The following is a 14602-nucleotide window of genomic DNA, read 5'->3' as shown; positions in this document are numbered from 1 at the left end:
AGGAAATCACTGTAGATCACTGTAGAAGGTGGCAGGTTGTGATAGAATAGAGATGCCAGTCTCAGTGGACCAAAATGAAAAGCACACATCTGTTCCCCATCCCTGATCCAGAGCCTTTTCTGTACTCAACAGCACATCATTATATTAAACTATACTGAGAAGCCTGCATTGAGAAATTCTTTGCAATGTTTTTCACATTCTTGTTTTTCTTCTTCATCTTGATCTTGGTCTCAGCACAATGTGTAAGTGACAGAATTTGTCATCAAGCCCTGTTTATTTTCCTAGATAAAGTATAAGGTGAACTTGATATTTAGCTGAGTAAATGACACACCAGAAGCTACTGGTGTAATCTCTTTAAGAAAATATTAGTAAACTTGTAAGAAAAGGTATGGTATGTTCTTAATTTGACACATTTAATCATGATTCAGCTACTGGATTTTGCTAACTTTTGCTTCATTATTTTATGTTAAATACACCAGCTTGCTGTATTGTTTAATTCAACATATTTCCTATATTTTTTTTATGTCTATTAGGATAAAGCTGTAGCAGAGCCAGTAAGCCGCCTTCTTGATTCAACATTACGCAGTACTCACATGCCAAACCGGATAGGAGCTCTCCATGGGATTCTTTATATTCTTGAATGTGACCTGCTTGATGAAACAGCAAAGCAGCTCATTCCAGTGATCACTGAATATCTCCTTTCTAATTTGAGGGGAATAGCACAGTAGGTATCGCCATAACAAGCTTTCTTGTGTGGCATTAATTTAACAGAATTTCTAAGCTATGAAACAGTAGTATGGTTAAACTGATTCAATAGACATTTTAAGTGAGAGGTTTCACTGACTTTCAACTGTAGATAAACTTTAGAATCAATATCCAGTCAAAACTTCTGGGTCTTAGTTCTCATTAAGAATTTCAGGTATGTAAGAATGATAGAAGAAAGCACTCATTTTTAACACTTAAAGGGGAGATTTCAGTCCACTAATAATTAATTTTTGCCTCTCAACAGCTGTGTCAACATCCACAATCAGCAGCATGTCTTAGTAATGTGTGCAGTGGCATTCTATTTAATAGAAAATTATCCACTTGATGTAGGACCTGAATTCTCATCAAGTATTATACAGGTATGTGTGGATTAAACATGTATGTGTGTATAGCCTTATATTTGCTTTTTTTCCTTGATAAGTAAAATGATCTTGGTGGATTTGCATAACTGAGATTGGCAGAATATAAATAAAAGGAAGTGGCTTCCAAACTGTAACAGTGCTTACATGGTGCCTTACTGTGTGTTAATTGACATGAATTTAGCAAGCATTGTCATACAGCAAAGTTCATACAATGTAATTTTAGTTATAGGAAAAAGCATTTCTGAGTAGATGTAAGTTGATTTCACAGTGAGTGTAAGGATAGTTTGTATTTGGCATAGTGAAGTGTTTGTATCCTTTTCTTCCCTACTGCCTTTGCCAGAGCTTGGAACATTCCTTTTTAAAAGTAATTTGTTGCCATTACTTTTTATAGTGTGTTACAGAGAAGTCACTTATCATAAACTTAGTTCAGTAATATCAAAATTTTATTTAAGTTACAGTAAAGTAATGACCAGTGCAACAATTAATTAAAGAAGTTGATTTTCCTTTGTAATGATAAGTGATTACAACAGAAAAGCAACTTCTTTCATTACTCGTTGCACTGGTCATTACTTTTCTGTTACTTACATAAAATTTTGGCATTATTGAACTAAGTTTATGTCACTATAGATTTTAAAATGTATTTCCTTTTGGTTTTCAGATGTGTGGAGTGATGTTGTCTGGAAGTGAAGAACTGACACCATCCATTACTTACCATTGTGTCTTGAGGGGCTTAGAACGACTTCTTCTTTCAGAACAACTCTCTAGGCTGGATTGTGAATCATTAGTTAAACTGAGCGTTGACAGAGTGAATGTACACAGCCCTCACAGAGCCATGGCTGCATTGGGGTTAATGCTGACTTGTATGTATACAGGTATGAGTCTGTTAATATTTTTTCAGTGCTGAAAATGCAATGAAAATCTAAACATTTGATTTTCTGTATAAACTCATTGTATTATAACCCCCTGGAATGAGAATATTCAGGTAATGGTTCACTAAATAATGCAATAAATACTGAAACAGTATAAACCATATGATTGCTTTTCCTACCATCTCCTCTTTCTAATGTGCCTTAGGAAGTGTCAGCAAGTAGACTCAGTTGTGATGTCACTAGTTAGTTACACTCCCTTCCCTGCCCCTCAGCATGTCTGAAAGATATTCCTCATCGGGAATTCCTGTTCACAGTAGAGATGTTTAAAAGTATCTTAATTAATGAATGAAAAAACATAAGACAGTGCCTCTGCCATTAAGACACCACCTCTAATGATCACAAGGTCGGCAGATTGGCAGTTCAAAACCCAAGTGTCACAGGACAGAGTGAGCTCCTGTCACTAGTCCCATCTTCTGCCAGCCTAGCAGTTCAAAAGCATATAAAAGTACACTCTGGCAGGAAGGTAACAGCGTTCCATTCAGTTATGCTCGTCCCATGACCATGAAAATACTGGCTCTCTAGGCTTAGTAATGGAGATGAGCCTTACCCCCTACAGTCAGTCAGACAGGACTTGACAAACTTGTCAAAGAGGAAACCTTTCCTTTATCCTGAGGCATCTTATCCCACTATGGAAGGTGTCCTAGGCCAGCCTTTTGCTTTGAGCGAGGAAGCAAAATCTTTCCCATTTGTGCTTACACTCTTGCTTTTCTGACCTCAAATTTATTTTTCTTCATCTCTTGGTTTTTGTTTCTTTCTCTGTGTTTTGGTATCCATTAACAAGCATTCATTTCCTTCTGCTTGGGTTGCATTGGGTATACAGAACCACTTGTATTTCTGTCTAAGATGAAAAAGTAATAATCCCTGTTTGCCAGTTCATAGACATCCATGGGCCACATCTCTTCCAGCCCTCAGTGAGTGATAAGGCATAAAGGAGCAAACACATTGTTTATCGTTGGCTTGATTTACTTTTAACCCAATGTGAAAAGGGTCCATATAACCAACAGGCTGATTTTCACATCTCCAGAATCTATCCTAAGTGTGTATATCTTCTTTACATGCCATAAGGGACCATGGTATAAATAGGAACAGGATCTATGTTTTCTCTACTGCAGTGTTAGAGCCTACTTTTGTTGTTAAACTTTGAACACATTTTTTCCTTTATTAAATTGTAGGGTTGCATTCTTACCATAGCAATGTTATGAATCATTCTGCCCTCCAGACACTATTGGCCTGCACATTCTAGCTGTCCTAAGCAGCTTAGCAATGGTGAGGAATGATGGAAGTTGCAATCCAATAGCAGGTTGAGGACTTTGTGATGTCCAGCCCTGTGCTATGGCACCTTTTAAAGAAGAACTCATTCAGAGTCCAGAAAATGTTTTCTGATAAATATACAGGAGTGCCCTTTTCTTTAGAAAGAAAGCGCTGTCGTCTATGCTGTCTTGCTGTAGGCCATAGTGATTTTCTTAGCAAGTCAGGTCCATGGCTAATTATATGGGGATAATTCCAGATTCAGTATGTGTGAAATGGTAATCTTAAGCTGGTTGGGGATTTATATTTGAAAGTTGCTAGGGAAATATCATATATTCTTTATGCATCTTGCAGGTTCAGGAAAGAGACTAAAATGTACAAACATACGGCCACCATAGGCAGCCATACGATGGCCATGCCACTCACCTAATGGATATTAGTGCTGCAATTAGTACTCTGGGTTATTTGTCCTGGCCTGTATTACTTTAGTTATTTGAGTGAGCTGATGTCTTTCTGTTTATGTAAAAACTTGTTTTGCATTTAGGAAAAGAGAAAATCAGTCCAGTGCGTGTTACAGATCATAACCAAACCACCCCAGACAGCGAGTCGGTAATTGTGGCTATGGAACGAGTTTCTGTTCTTTTTGACAGGTAGGAGTTTGTAGTTGTAGAGCAAATGTAATTAGTAGCGATTATACTGAAATGTGGCAGTGGGCAGGATATAAATTAAATTTCATTTCCCATTGTTTTCAGTACTACAAATATAATGTAAATCCAGTACAGAAATTCAGGAAGCATACAATCTAAACAACTAATCCTTCTTGTGGCAGGACTTTACTTGCCTACAGGCAGCCTCCAAACCTCAAACAGTTGCTTACATACAGAGGAACACAACACAGATGTGGACACGGGTACAGAGCCTTGCCACAAACCCAGAAAACAACTCTGCCCACACGTCTATTCAGGAAATGTCATCATCACAGGGCCTAATGACATCACCTATAATATTAGAGGGACTTTCATTTGTTCATTCTCTAATATGATTTATGCTGTACTATGTTAGCAATTTTTGGGATGCAGTGGCTTAGCGGTTAAGATGCCGACTCACGATTGCAAGGTCACCAGGTCGGCAGTTCAAGACCCAAGCGTTGCGTCACAGAGTGAGCTCCCATTTCTGGTCCCAGCTTCTGCCAACCTAGCAGTTCAAAAGCATGTAAAAGTGCAAGTAGACAAATAAGTACCACTTTGATGGGAAGGTAACTGTGTTCCATGCTGGCCCCATGAACATGGAGTCATCTTTGACAACACTGACTCCCTTCGGCTTAGTAACAGAGATGAGCACTGCTCCCTACAGTCAGACACAGCTAGACAGTTGCATCAAAGGGGAAACTTTTACCTTTATGTCAGCAGTGCCCTTCAGCACTCTACATTGAGAAAACAGGACAGTAAAAGAAGACTTAAATCATCCTGGACATTCCATCTTGGACCTCAGAAGGGCACTCCTTGAACAGAAGACTACAAAAGAAGATTGGAAAGAGAAACAGCACAACTGGAATATATCAACAAACTGCAGTCCATCATCAGTGGGTTGAACAGAGACAATGCTTTCCTGGCACACTACACACATTATAACACTAGCTAACCCCCCCAGCCTCATGGGGCTCTCTTGATCAGTACATCATATGTTCTTTTTGGCTCCCACTACATCCCAATACTCATTCATATGGTTATCTACTAACCTTGGCTTCAGGCAACATTGTTGCCTTGTCCCCCAATAATCATAGTTAAAAATAAACTTATCTCCACACCCACAAAGTTTTGCATTCCTGTGGACATTCTCACACACAGACTGCTATATAGGTCTGTCCTTGAGCTTCCCATTCCAATACATGCATCTGAGGAAGTAGGCTCAAGTCTTTTTGAAAGCTCACGCTACCAACTTTTATCTTTCAATTAGTCTTAAATGTGCTGCAAGATCCTTTTGCAAATTAGTACTTCTGTGATCTAAAAATGATCCTCTTCATATTCTGTTATGGCCAGGTGTAAGGTTAATTTTTGCAGTTGGTTTCATCTGTTAATATTAAAAATATCAATCAGAATCATAGCGATAGTTAACAGTTCTTCAAACTGTGATTTAAAATGCTATCATAAATAATCAATTGCAAAATTTAGTCTTAGTCCTATTTTTGCAGCAGCAATCTCTGACATCAGTAGTAGGACAGAGAGTTAGCAGAATTAGGTACATTTGCAGAAATGCTTAAACTCATATATTTAAGAGCCTGTACTGCCTAAACAAATTTCTTGGCACAAAAAAACAAACAAACAAAACAAAACCCCTCTCTAGTCTATCTGATACGAAAGACAAATACTTTCTTTCTAAAAACAGAATATGTGAGCAACTATATGAGGGGTTGGCCCTTTCTCATAAAGGTCAGGAAGCTGCTGGCCTTCCAGATGCTTCTGAATTCTAGCTTTCATCAGCCTTAGCTGATTTTTTTTACAAATGGTGGCATGTGTAAGCCAACAACATCTCAAAGGCTCCTCCATTTAGATATATCCATAGGGAAAGTGGAAAGGAAGAAACTTGGCTAAGGTATATGTGCCATAATCTTCTAAAGGGACACTGAGCAGCCACAGAGAACTTTGATGTTCTGTTTCTCCACTTAATCTATTGCCTAAAAATTTCCTGCTATATTTTTGCATAATTCTAAAAAGAAAAAAAAAGGACCACTTTGGGCTAAAAGCAATGACTAGGAAGTTCAGAGAATCCAAATGAGCAGTATGAGGGTTCCATATCAGTAGTATAGATTGGTTATGGATCTGGGCAAAAAGGTCTTACAGTATCCTCCTCAGCTGAAGAGGTACCATAGGAGTTCATCCAGAGCATTCTGATAAAGGGAGCATTGTCCATACCGAGGGATAACATTTTTCATTCCTTTTCTTTTCTGAGGTCAATACCAGTTGTTTTGACTAGATTAATCTATGTTTTACAGAACAAGATTTTTATTGATAACTGTATTCTTTTGGTTTTAGGGTCAGAAAAGGATTTCCTTTTGAAGCCAGAGTAGTAACTCGGATTCTCCCTCAGTTTCTGGATGACTTTTTCCCCCCACAAGATGTCATGAATAAAGTTATTGGAGAGTTTTTATCTAACCAGCAGCCATATCCACAGTTTATGGCATCTGTGGTATATAAGGTAAGATAAGGTTTTTAAATGTCTTTTCTCACATTGTCTCTACCCACTTGCAATACTCTGTCTCTTATCACTTTTCTTGGGACCCCAGCCAGGTTTGCTTCTGGGTTATAGAAACCAAATCATTCTATTCACAAATTCATCACTGCAAGCAAACAGTGGCAACTTCTGAGTTGACCTAGAAAGTATGTGGGCAATTCCTGGTGATTTCAGAAGTTAGAGAACTAGCTAATGATCAGAGGGAAAGATTTCACTATCTTGAAATGCACACCTCCATAACTAGCAAAAGCAATATTTTTCAAAAATGTAGGGTGCGTACTCCCCACTCTGCCTCTCTTCCATTGCTCTTTTGTTTTGAGATTCCTGGGATCTAGCATTGACACATCTTCCACTTTCATAGACTCTCAGAAAAGTCTTCAGCTGGTTTTCCATTAAAAATGTTGGCATGACATTTTACCAAAGTGCTTAAAGCATTTTTTCTACATTGAATTAGGAATTTCATGGCTCATAATTCAAGGTCTTCACTAATACAGGATTATACCACTTTGTTTCTACTTTGTTTCTGTAAAATCAGTTTGCATTTTCAGTACAGAATTCACTCTTTTAATTATTAAGACACCAATTCTGATGAATGGAAGGCTGGCAGTTTGAGGTTCCGCATGATGGGGTGAGCTCCCATCACTAGTCCCAGCTTCTGCCAACCTAGCAGTTCGAGAACATGTAAAAATGCAAATAGATAAATAGGTACCACTTCGGTAAGAAGGTAACAGTGTTCTGTGCAGTTATGCTGGCCACTTAGGACAATGCTGACTCTTTGTCTTAATAATGGAGATGAACACTGCCTCGTACAGTTGGTTATGAGTAGACATTCATGTCACTTTAAAATAGTTAAATAGTTAAAATATAAAAAATAAGCATAGAAGCAGTGGCCCAGTACAGACGAGCCCTTTGCAGCGCGCCCTGCAATCCTAGCACATCATGGGTGCGCTGCAGCTGCGTGGCACCATCCAGATGGTGTGCCTTAGCGGTGACGTGGGAGCAGTGCAGCGTCCAAATGGGGCTGTGCCGCTGGCACGTCATTGCGCCATCGCTGGTGCTTTGGCGCAGCACAAGTACACCACAAAAAAGGAGCCGCTTCCACTTGCTCCTTTCTTGTCGAGCAGCAGCGTCATGCAATTTGGTTGCTGCGGCACTGCTGCGGAGCAAGGAGAGGTGCCTCCCCGGCACCTCTTTTTGGCGTTCTGTACCATGCCAGTAATAGAGTTTATATATGATCTGAGAATATTGTATATTTGTACTTATTTTTCAGGAAAGGATTTAATGCATTTTCTGTAGCATGTTAATGATCTATTGTAACTTTTCACAGGTATTTCAGAGATTGCATACCACTGGCCAGTCATCCATGGTCCGTGATTGGGTGATGTTGTCACTCTCCAACTTCACACAGAGAACACCTGTTGCCATGGCAATGTGGAGTCTGTCTTGTTTCTTTGTCAGTGCTTCTACCAGCCAATGGATTTCAGCAATGTATCCTACGCAGTACATATTGTTCTACAATAATCCTTTCATTTTCTAATGGTGCTGGGATAGGTCAAATTTTGGTTAGTAGTTAACAAAGTCTCTGCACAACCTGCCTCTAGGTCATGGGTGTCCTTTTTTATTCAGAATTGTAAATGTATCTCTACTCTCCTTAATATCATTATACAGTAGTTAGGGGATTGAGAACAAGCAACTCCGTCCCATCTGTCCTGAACAAACAAAAGCTATCTCCACAGCCTTCAAGAGTCTAGTGCTCAAATTAATTTTCTACCAATGATCCTATCTTCTTCCCATAGCTACGTAAGAAAACAAGAAGCACTCAGACACCGTATTACCTGGTGACAAGCTTCCATGTTTCTTTACGAAGTCTTAACAGCACAGAATTGCCTCTGGCTAATTTTTCAGCAGGTCTGGAACACCTGTAAATATACTCTAATCAGCACAGTTGAGAAAATGATTCCAGTGATACAGTGGTGTACTTTACAACCACATCGAATTCTTCCCACTGCACTTGGGATCCTTGTCTGCCCTAGATCTTCCAGAGAGCATACCAATACAATTTTATAGGTTTCACAGTAACTATTCCTTGCCTAAGAAAATCCTATGAAATTTATGAGGTCACCATAAATCCATAAATCAACAGGTGACTTGATGGCATGCAGTAGAGCACAGCATTTAGAATCCCTGTTCTTAGAAAATTCAGTCACTGCAGTCAGCACATGACTGCTTGCAAGTCCTACATCCTTCTTTTCATTCTTATAGCCTCAGATATCAGATCATCTATCATGTTACCTACAGTTACCAATTTGCGTCTCTTAGAATTATAGAATCATAGAGTTGGAAGAGACCTCAAGGGCCATCAAATCCAACCCCCTGCCATGTAGGAATACACAATCTAAGCACCCCCATCAGATGGCCATCCAGCCTCTTTTTGAAAACCTCAATTGGTGAGCACTCTTTGGTTGTGGCTGGTCAAACAATTACAAATTTGCCTACAGTTGCATTGTTTAGCCCACATTTTACTAGCTTGTTTGCCATAATATCATGGATGACCTTGTTGAAGACCTTATTGAAATCAAGATATGCTACATCAACAGCGTTCCTTTCATCTACCAAGCTGGTAATTTTATTTAAAGAGAGAGAGAGAGAAGATTAGTCTGGGATGACTTGTTTATCAGAAACCCATGTTGATATTTGTGATTATGACATTCCTTTCTAAATACTTACAAACTCTCTGTTTAATGTGTTGCTCTAGAATCTTTCCTTGTATTGATTTTGGCCAAATATGATGGTAATTGCTGGGATCTTCTCCCCCCCCTTTTTTTTTTTTTAAAGATTTGTTTGTTTGTTTGCTTGTTTACAGTATTTATTCCTCGCTCTTCAGCACTAAAGGTTCTCACAGCAGCTTACAGATAGTTATTCAGATGGTTCCCTGCCCTAAGGTTTACAGTCTAAAAAGACATGACTGTTAGCAACTCCAATGATTCTTTCACACTCTTTTTGTTCCCTGTGGCCTCCTAGTGCAGGGAAGCATGCAATGGAGCTTCAGTCTTTTCCCAAAAAAATAAATTTACAGTCTGTAGGGTAATAATGGGATGTCTCTTTGTCTATTGTTATGCCATGCCAACTGCATGGGAATTCTCATGTTCTTCATTCCATTAAAGTTTTTAGCTTTTTTGCTTCTCGCAATTATTGAAACTGTTCTAAGAACAACACCTCTTGTTCTTTTAAACTGTGATCCACTTTGCCAATTTGTGGGGGAAAGCGAGATATTATTTATTTATTTATTTTTAGGTGGGGGAGTAAGAAAACTTTAATTAGCTTACAGTTGTAAACCGCTTAGACACTTCTTAGGCGGTATGAAGTGGTATATAAATGAAGCTTGTTTGTTTAAAAAGGAAATTGCAGAGTCTCTGAACAAGCAAAATATTTTCCATGCCAGTTTACTTGTGAATTCATGGTTTCACAGAGATGTACTTTGCTAAAAGTATAGATCTCACCATCAAGTTAACCCTGAAGCTTTATTTTCTTCATTTAAACACAGATCTTCTTGGCCTTTAAGAGTAGGCTTCTCACAAGTTGGGTATCGTGGTTCCTCCAGTCTTACCTCTCCACTCATAATTGGTTGCCACTAATTTGGCAATTTGATTGTCAGGAGAGAACGTCTGGACCTTTGTGGATATTCCCTGTTTCCCCTTTTACTCCAAGAGGCAAATTTGCCAGTCCCCCACTCCTCTAAGCCAGCAATTGCCATGTGAAACAACTCCCCTGCAGCAGAACTCTTGCAGACATAAGTTAGCTTCCTGCCATGTTGGAAAGTGCCCATACAGGTTCCACCAAATAACATAATATGTGGTGCAGTTCATAAATATAACCAAGGGTTAGATTTTTCTTTAAGTCTTCACGTTAGGTGTAATTAAGGTTATGTGTAAAATAACTTTAGTTTTTGAATTATAATCCCTCTAGGAAGTCATACAGTTCATGATACAATTCATCATTATAGAAAACTTTTCAGAATGTCTTTTTGTTACCTCCTTAACCCTTTTTGAAGTCTTCCACACATTATCAGCAGAATGGGAAAATCGGAACAAATTGACATTAACCTCTTCTGCTTGGTGGCTATAGACTTTTACAGACATCAAATAGATGAAGAATTGGATCGCAGAGCCTTTCAATCTGTATTTGAAGTGGTAGCTTCACCAGGAAATCCTTATCATTGCCTGCTAACTTGCTTGCAGAATTTTCACAAGATCACAGCATGCTGAATCGGTGGCAAAGAGATTATGACGAAATGGAATATTGAAACTTCATGTATGAACTGAATCTGACAAATGAGAATTTGAAGTTTACAAAGGTTCAGATCCCATCTTGGGGTTTGGGTTTTATTCACTGCTACTTTTCCATCCTCCTTTGCATAAACTTGAATCAACCCTTGCAATGTGCATTACATAAGTAGCTGGAAAGAGAAGGGGTCATTCGAAAAGAATATCAATTTGCTGTAAAGTTTTGAGCATTATTATATAAAATACAAATACTGGATGCAAAACAAATTGTTTCTGTCAGCTTATGTCACTGTGCTGCTAACACTGAACTTGATGAATACTCTGTTCCACAATGCAAATCATAGCCATTTAAAAACCAAAAATGCTTAATTTTTATGTAACTGTTCAGTTGTAGCATAATATTGATCAGAGGCTTTATTCCCTTTATGTCTCAAAGGAGAAAGAAAAGAGACTTTAAACACACCCAGCATTTAATATTTCTGTCTGGATGTTCTCTAACATATTGTGGCATTGGGGAATGAGAGGGGAGTAGACTTACATAACCATACTTCCATTTTTTTAACCTCAAAATTTGAAACTATATATTGGGTAAAAAAAAGCCTATAAATATTTCTATATTATGTATAGTATGTAAAGATGTAGGATGGTGCACCACAAGAAAAAGGCTCGCAGTATGAAATCACTCTCATTGAATGTCTTGACACCTGTAGTCCTACTTACAATTTCTTACCATATGTTCTTCCTCATGTATATTTTTTAAATCACTTTGGTGTACAAGTTTCATTTTAAGCCCTGTATTTGATTTATTGGATGTAACTATTTGAAAAACATGAATATATTGATTAGTTTAAGTTTGTTATCAGAGACAATTTTTTAAGAATACTTTGGGTTCACTTTGGATATTTGAATGGGGAAAAGGGACTAGCCACTGCAGCAAGAATTTTTAATTGTACCACAATTTTAGAAAAGCAGAGGTTTTCTTTGCAGGCAGCAAATCAAACATTTCCCTGCTAGGTTTTCTTATTTAAATCAATATATTATATTTGCATTGAGAAAACATTGCTATGCGTATAGGTTAAGAACCAGATCTGATTCTACTTACTCTGGAGCTAGCTGAGATATTTTATATACAGGCAGACAAAATTCTGTGTTTTAGCACTTTGCCAATGCACATGTATAAGACAAACAATAATACATGTTAAAATTCCACATCAATTGTATATTCTGGGAAGAAATTGTCAACTTTACTTATGGAGATACAGGGGAAAGTTCAACATTTTGGTTTTCAGTAATGTTCCTGTATATTTAATAGTCTTAACATTTCTTGCCAGCAAAAATATAGTTTTATCAAGAGGAATGTGGACTTTGCATTTGTGTATATAATATGTGTAAAATTAATTATACATGTGACTGCATTTGATGTATACATATGTGTATATTGTATTTATTAAACTGATGGCGTTAAACTGTTTCCTATTTGTATACCAGCCATTACTGCATTTGAATATAATTTGATTAAAAAGTAATTGTTCCATGTACTGTAATATCTATTCATTAATGCAAAACCAAAATGCAATAAGAAAATACATTGGCCGTGTCCTATTCCCAAATGAACATGGTGTTCATATACTAGGTTCCCATTCATTCATTGGGTCTCCTCTCATTGGGAGTAGCAATTACGTTTAAGACTGTATATTAATGTTTCTGTTACAAGCCATTCAAAAAACTTGATTGAGAGAGTATTTCTGCTGTTTTGCATTGATATTATACACTGATTTTTTTAAAAAAAAATCATTTCAGGTTGTAGTCACAGTAATATTATTATATATCCAATAGTGTATTATATTGAGCCAGCATGGTGTAGTAGTTTGAGTAGCAGACTACAACTTAAGAGACCAGGAACTCCCTGCTTGGCCATGGAAATCCATTGGGTGATCTTGAGCAAGTAATACTCAGCCCCAGAAAACCTGTGATAGATTACCGTAGGGTCACCAGAAGTCAGAAACAACTTGAAAGCACACAACAACAACATCAACCACCATGTTATATTATACTATATTAGTATATTATTAAATATGACTTAGAATTGGTTATTGTAGAAATGTAGATATCTTTGCTTTGAATTGTAATGAGATACAGACATATAGATATACCCACAATGGACTCTGTAAGAACAGAAAATTCAACCAAGATACTTCTTCATGCTGTGACATGTTTCAGTCATTTAGGCTAGACATACATTTTATATAATTTCAGCTTCAAGCAAGATGTTTCCTTGAACATGTTTTTCCTTAAGAAAGTTTTTAAAGTTTAGAGACCAAGCTGAAGATTAATATGCAAGCATTTCAGCAGATGATGCTAGATGAAATAGTACAGTGTGTGTAAATTCATTGTCATATTATTATCTCACTTTTTTTCCAAAATAGTAACCAAGTGGTTAGTTTGTTGTTGTTTATCACCTTGATTTATCTCTTCTTTTTCTAAAAACTAGGACTCAAGGTCGCTTATAAATTACAACAAATTCAATGTAAGTAACAGCGTATTGAAGATCAACATTAAAATAGAAACAATTTGAAACATACGATTGAAAATAATTTTAAAAACAATTAAGAGCAGTGCAATTAAAACATTACAGCTCTAAAAACCTACTAAAATAAAAAGTCTGTTTCTGGAAGAACAACAGTACATACACAGTGCAGTACAAATAAAAGATCAACAAGGACTCTTAACATTTGCCATACGCGGACACTCAATAGCAGTGAGACTCAGTATTACATGTCCAGTCATGCTACATGCTGGACTAGAGTGGCCCAGTGGTTTTGAGGTAACTTAAAGAATTGGCTAAAAGTTGTTCTCCCTAGAAACATTACTGTAGGGATTCCAGTGGTGTAGAACCACTTCAGTTCTCATATATAAGAAAAGTTTATCCCCAGAATTTTGGCATGGTTGTGGAGGAAAAGGGACATATCTATATGTGGTGAGTCTGTAGTAAAATATAAAAAATTGAAAGGATATAAAAAGAAATAGATAGAATAATGAGGGGAAGATTCAAGTTGAATAAAGATGTTTAACACTAAAGCTTAAAAATATAGGATTAAATAAGCACAAGGAATTTTTAATGAAACAATTATTAAAAACAGTAGAAGCAGTGATAGCATATGGATGGAATGAAAGATGGGACCTTAGGCAAAGGAAGTATTATATATAGGAATATATGGTGTTTGATTATTTAGTGGGAAAGAAAGTGATTTATATGGGACAGTAGAAGGAAGAAATTTGTTCCAGAACTTGGAGAATATTATTAAGAGTATAAACGAGAGAGGGGGGTATGAGGATGTGAATAGGACAATTAAAGCAGTGCTTCACATGAAAGCTAAATGTAATATATAAGAAATAGATTGTTCCCTAGAGAGAGGATGGGATAGCATTAAATTTAAAGTTTTGTGTGTGTGTGTGTGTGAGAGAGAGAGAGAGAGAGAGAGAGAGAGGATTTTGTAATTTAGTTCCAATTTGCTAGTAAAGGATTACGTTATGGAATGTAACATGTTAAATAATGAAACTGATTGTAAGGTAACACCTGAATTAGATGTAATAAATGTTAACATGATGAAACGAATGGGATGGAGACTAAAGAGGCAGAAGATTTGGATCAAGTCCAGTCAAACAGACTAGAGCTCATTGGAAGGTCTATGCCATGGAGATGTTGGCAGTGAAGAAATTATACCTCTTCTTCGTGGTCTCTGTGAATGATACAAATGGGTTGTACTACGGCTGCACAGTGCTG

At 37.3% G+C, this 14602-nt stretch overlaps 1 protein-coding gene across 1 annotated transcript in view; it reads left to right on the top strand.

The window, feature by feature from the left end:
* Positions 1 to 12354, top strand: part of HTT (huntingtin) — a 182077-nt gene extending 169723 nt beyond the window's left edge. Inside the window, exons 60-66 of the mRNA XM_042469645.1 lie at positions 534 to 724; positions 1010 to 1124; positions 1786 to 1999; positions 3849 to 3954; positions 6337 to 6499; positions 7863 to 8023; positions 10587 to 12354. Coding sequence (XP_042325579.1) covers positions 534 to 724; positions 1010 to 1124; positions 1786 to 1999; positions 3849 to 3954; positions 6337 to 6499; positions 7863 to 8023; positions 10587 to 10800 — 1164 coding nt within the window. The 3' untranslated portion in view covers positions 10801 to 12354. The remainder of the gene's footprint in view (positions 1 to 533; positions 725 to 1009; positions 1125 to 1785; positions 2000 to 3848; positions 3955 to 6336; positions 6500 to 7862; positions 8024 to 10586) is intronic.
* The last annotated feature ends 2248 nt before the right edge of the window (positions 12355 to 14602 follow it).

The sequence above is a fragment of the Sceloporus undulatus genome, chromosome 5 (genome assembly GCF_019175285.1).
Source record: "Sceloporus undulatus isolate JIND9_A2432 ecotype Alabama chromosome 5, SceUnd_v1.1, whole genome shotgun sequence".
NCBI lineage: Eukaryota > Metazoa > Chordata > Lepidosauria > Squamata > Phrynosomatidae > Sceloporus > Sceloporus undulatus.
The sequence above is the reverse complement of the archived record's forward strand: the minus strand, read 5'-3'. Positions and strand labels throughout refer to the sequence as shown.